The sequence below is a fragment of the Cladosporium halotolerans genome (genome assembly GCF_011745625.1).
Source record: "Cladosporium halotolerans strain TM138-S3 chromosome Unknown Sca146, whole genome shotgun sequence".
NCBI lineage: Eukaryota > Fungi > Ascomycota > Dothideomycetes > Cladosporiales > Cladosporiaceae > Cladosporium > Cladosporium halotolerans.
In genome coordinates, this window is record NW_027191596.1 from 4,676 (window position 1) to 10,184 (window position 5,509).

At 53.0% G+C, this 5,509-nt stretch overlaps 1 protein-coding gene across 1 annotated transcript; it reads left to right on the forward strand.

Moving 5' to 3' along the window:
* Window positions 1-3,103: 3,103 nt before the first annotated feature.
* On the forward strand, window positions 3,104-4,726 carry WHR41_09558 (uncharacterized protein; the record flags this gene model as incomplete). The annotated part of the gene is made up of 5 exons (XM_069378161.1): window positions 3,104-3,559; window positions 3,619-3,695; window positions 3,893-4,223; window positions 4,280-4,299; window positions 4,705-4,726. Exons 1-5 carry the CDS (start codon window positions 3,482-3,484, stop codon window positions 4,724-4,726), a joined length of 528 nt encoding a protein of 175 aa, XP_069224921.1. The 5' UTR covers window positions 3,104-3,481.
* Between the last annotated feature and the right edge of the window lie 783 nt (window positions 4,727-5,509).

Here is a 5,509-nt window from a genome sequence, read left to right on the forward strand (position 1 = left end):
ACACTGCGGTAGGGAAGAGGAAGGAAGACAGAGAAGCGAAAGTCATCGATGAATGGGACATGGACCGACTTGATGGGAGCGAGGGGACGACTGGAGAGGAAGTGGAGCGAGACGGCGGATGAAGGTGCAACAAATCAGGAGGCTAGGACAGTAGGAGGGCATCGGGCCCGAAAGCCGTGGCGGCTAGATAGAGTCGGGACGGCGAGCAGGAGCACAAGAGATAAGTAGAAGCAAGAGCACATTCGGGAACGAGAAGTCTTCTAGTAACTAGCTAGGGGTTGTCATAAGCTAAATAGCTTGCATACAATATGATTCAAAAAAAAAAAAAAAAAAAAAACATCGACCAAATCGTGCGGAATGCAACATGATGCCGAAAGGCGTGACCGCAAACCAGAGCACGCCAGCGGAGCTACATGAAAACACTGCGGCGTATGAGGCGTCATCGACTTAGTATTAGGCCATGAAGTAAGGCATGCCGCCTTGCGGCATCCGTGACGGTCGGCTCACCTGCGGCGGAAGATGGAACATCTGAAGCAACCGCTTGCCCACAGACGGCTCCAATTCTGTCCCGTCTCTCGCAATCTTGACTTCCCTGTTTGCGTTCCAGGGGTTGCGCAAGCCTCGTGTACAGTAGAATGGCAGACGGTTCGTCGATATCCACTCGACCTTAAAAGGCCGTGCCAGATCTTGTCCTCTGCCCTCTTCCGGATCTTTGTGGGCCGACGAGCTTTCATCGCAGTCTGACAGCCCCGCTTCCCAGAAAACGGTCCCCCGTGCGGAATCGTCAGTGATGCGGCCACGAGGTGCTGTTCCCGTAGCCGATGTCCGGATTGACGTTGGCCCATTCCGCGTGAGTGGAGACTGCGGCATAGGCGCAGATGCAATTGGGACAGGCCCACCAGCAATGACCGACCCCATGCGTGCGTACCCGAAATACTCGCCAGACTTATTGGCAGAGAAGATAAGATATACATTATCGGCCTCCTTGAACGCACAGTTTAGTGCTTTTTCGTTGTGAGACTGGGTTGCCCAGATACCGTTGCGTACACTAGCCTCGAGGTCCTGCAAGGTAAGGCTTTTGACAACGAAGAATTTCTCAGGCACAATTGTGTTCGCAGAACCGAAGGCCGGCGTTTCGTCTGTCTTCGTTATCTGCGTAACAGGTGTACTTCCCACGATCATGGGTGTGGGACTTCGATATGCATCTGGCCCATCTGACTGTCTGTCTGGCGACCCGTTCAGCATTCCCTCTGGGAGCCCATCTGGGGTTCCTTTTGCCTCAACCGCGCCGGCTCTCGGGTTTTGTGCAATGGAACCGGTGCTTGTCGTGGAGCTTCTCCTTAGGCGGCATACTAGCCGTACTCCTTGAAATCTCGAATCATCAAAGCGGTTCATGGCCGCAATACAGGCGGCCTCGGTTCGATAGTTGACAAACGCGCAGTTGCTCTTCGAGATGAGAAAAAGGCTTTCGATGTCTTGCATCGCATCTCGAGAAAAGTGGTCTTTCAAGTCGGTTACCGTCACGGCCGGAGGAAGGTTGCCAACCCAAAGTGCATGGCCGGATTGCTTGGGTTTGCGCGGTGGGCCTCGAGGGAAAGACGGAATGGCTGTCGGTTCGAACTCGCGTCGAGCGAAATGGGCTAGGACCGTTCAGTCAGCATAATATTTTTTCTGACCGCAAAGTTCCCGGGACTTACCAAGGTCTGCATAGCCGCCGGGCGGGCTGTAGCTGATTGAGAAGCCTTGCTGCGGAAACCGCATGTCCACAGGAGAGATTGCGGGCTGATACATGCCGTACGGATAATGGTCCATCGGAGGGAATGGCGGCTGCGTTTGTAGCTGTGCTGGTTGTGGTCGGCTCGCTGTTTGGAGTTGAGCAGGCTGCGCATCATATTGCCGAGGGAGATGTTGCTGCTGTGGCTGCTGCTGCGCTCCAGCAAAAACCGTAGGGACAGGGCGCTGCCCACCATACTGTGACAACTGAGGCATGTATTGCAAGGAAGCCGGATTGATCATGTCAGCCGGATTTCTCATGCCGTACAGAGTAGATGGGCATCGTGCTTCGTAAGAATGATCAATGCTCGGCTGTAGAGCGCTCGCCATTTGACGGAAGTCGAATATCCGGGATCCATTACCCTCGACGTACTGGGTGGGTGCTGCGCGAGGCGGACGAAGGTCTTCAAGATCCCTGTGGAAAGGTGGACTGCAGGGTCAGCGAAGCACGTTGCGAGGGATGTGAAACCTATGCTTACTTTTCTGCTTGCTTTACCGCAGCGCTGGGGGTAACAGTATCTGCGGCGGAGTATCCTACGGCAGCCGGCTTATCAGTCATGGTGATTCGCACGACTGTATGAGCTCGTACTGACAGTGCAGGTTCTGCCGATGTACAGCTAGATAAGGCCTGTCGGTTGTGCCGCACTTGAAGGTCGGGGGTCCTGCAATATACCTTGGTATCTTGAAAAAAAGTTTGAGAACCTACAATGGACAGAGGTGGCGATTGGCGACGCTGAAGTATTCACCTGCAGAAGTTGGAAGCCTGTCCGAATGCGGTTCGCTCCCGAACTACATTACGGCTAATCTAACTAGGGTCCAATCGCACGCAACGCTCACCCGCTTGGCCGAGACTGCATTTCCTGGAAACCCTGCGATGGTCCACTATTGGGCTGTCACCCTATTTGCTGTTCCTGATAATGACTGATATGCGGAGAAGCTGCATCTGCTGCTGTGGAGGGCTGGCAACCTCCAGCCAGGCCGCTTTCGCTAAAATCTTCGCTCCGTAGTTTGGGGTAAAGGTGTAAAGCGCCAAAGCTTGGTAACGGAAAGACGTCGGAATTGCCAAGCTATTGATGCTATTCTGAATTCTAAACGCTCCTCATCATATGTTGCGCCTCATAACTGAGCAACTCCCGTGTGCGTTCTCGTCCCGAACGATGCTCAAAGGCCTGTAGTAGATTTTCAGAGCTGCCCCGCACGCTGACGTCATCCGTGGACGCAGCGCGACGGACTCGCCGATTGCCCGTGCGTCCAACGTCAACGAAGGCGCGAATTGCTTCGCTTGATGATGGGCATCTGCTGCCATGTGTCGCGGGCTCAGACTTAAACCGAACGGATGATCGCGAAGATGTGACTGATCGGTGCTGCTTCTGTTACACGGCTTGGCAGAGCTGTAAAGTATTTCGATGGGTTTCCGTGATCTTCTGGTCCGCGCGGAAAACATCAGTACTCGCTGAGGACAACTTGCCGTGCTTCAAGTGCAACAAGTACGGGCATAAACAAGCAACTTGCAAGACTGCACCAAAGTGCACGCTATGCTCGGGACAGCATTCGAGACACAACTTTTCCCAGCCTACAGGCTTGAGTGCCCAGCGTGTAACAAAGCGGAGCACTCAGTTTTTGACTGGCAGAGTCAGCTCCACCCGAGCCATTGGAGATGCAAGGGTAGCTATTACTTCACGCCAACATCTTCCTAGTCCAGCTTACCATGGTCTCTTTACTTTTGCGTAAGCTCAACGCCTGCTATCCCGCCCGACCACTTCTCACTACCATGATTACGAACGCCGTATGATACACCACGACAAGCGTTATGAGTGTCTTGATGTCCGCTAACACATGAGTTAGGTCCTCGGTGGCATCGCAGACACGGCCGCACAGACTCTCACAGTTACTCGCAGGAAGCATGTGCCCGCTGCGACTCGGTCGGCCCTCAACATCATGAAGGCGGCAAGGACGACTTCTTTAGCGTCGAGATCCACGATTCAGAAGGCAAGGGGCCGTGGCCGGAACCGGATTACCTGTCACACAAGGCACAGAAGCTGCTGCCTCCGTCGCTCGACTTTGAGAGGATGGTCAGGTTTACGGCATATCCGTGTATAATAGCACCCTTGCAGCTCAGGTGGTTTGCTTTTCTGAACTATGCGTTCCCCGTTGGCGTGGCAGGCGCGAGCAGTACTGCTGCGGCTATGAAGCGCGGTGCCTTTGATCAGGTGATCTTTGCGCCTGGTGCTACGTGCCAATCTGAGGACCTGTTGCGTGAGCAAAGTATTAACAAGTGCACAGGTCTCGCATGCTTTTTCACTTCCATGGCAGTCTGCGAAGGCGGCGACAGGCGCGCCGTCACCCGCAAGTTCCAGGACGTATACATACCAACGCTCAAGGCGGACTTTCTTATCTGGCCTGCGGTCCAAATGCTGAACTACCGCATTATGCCAATCCAATTCCAGGTTGTACGTGCTCAAAGGCGATATCAAAAGCGAAGCCGAAAAGCTAACATGCGCACCAGCCCTTCGTGTCAACCCATCGGTATCGCCTGGACAGCCTACTTCTTCCTCACCAACTCGGCCGAGGAAGTCGCAACGCCTCAGAAAGACTTGTCTCACAACTGCCTTCCTTTTTACGAACCTTGGTTTTGGCTCTGACTACACCAGCACCTTCTCCTTGCATAACTCACACTTGGCACTCCTACTTGAAGACACAAGTTAGGAACGCAGGCACAACCTTTGTTGTTCTTGATTTTGTTGTTTTATTGAGGGCGTTGGAGGAGTCTTTTGCTGCATGCGACACTGCCTGGTTGGACGAGGCGGCAAGCAGTGAGCTGCGGTTTGCATCATGTTGTACTTAAAGAACCGAATAGGTGTGATACTCCTTGGTTTCTTTTGAATTCAACTGGTGCTATCCTGCTTTTTCTCTAACTAATTTCCTCAACAGCGCGCCGACACCTCCTTGTTAGAAGGTAGTGGGTCAAGAGGGACCTGGCGTATTTTTGCTTGATCGTACTCACCACCTCCCAACCTGTGTTTTTTTTTTTTTTTTTTTTTTTTCCGGCATTACCACGCACAAGCCTGATCATTCTTGTTTACCTTTTGCGCTACCATCACGGAAAGAGTACTGTATCCGTGCGCCCAGTGTACTGACTCACCCGATGCACCGGGGGCCTAAACCACCCTCAACTTTAACATCCCACAATCCCGCGAACATGGGCTCGATGGAAGATGCGCTTGCAAAGTCAGGATCGCTAGAACCTGACAAATCATTTCGATATTCTGAAACAGCTAAAGCCTGGTGTCGATCGCTCTACGCTATCGCGAAGGCGCCAAACCGTCACAGCGTCGCGAGTAGCCGATGCTTTAACGCGTCAAAAGCTCAGCCTACAACAAGAGCTGGAGCTTGTACGAGACCTAATACACACGCCTACACCGCCGCAGGTGGAAACAGCTCGCAAGAGCTGGATAATTGTAAGGGCGATGAGGGTGGCCGCTTTCGCCGCAACCGGTTGCGGAAGTCTAGGGGCAGGAGTGTCATACTCCGCCTCACAACTGCTCTACCACTTACTCCCTCTGCCAGGAGGTAGAACCACTCATCATGGAAGGAGTCAGAGGATACTGGGATACGAGAACCCCCCGGTTCGCTCCCACCAGAGGTGTGCACAATCAATTTTTTACTTGACAACTTGATTGATTGATTGTTGACTAAGCAATCAATCAAGTTGCACCTCATGACCAATCAATCAATT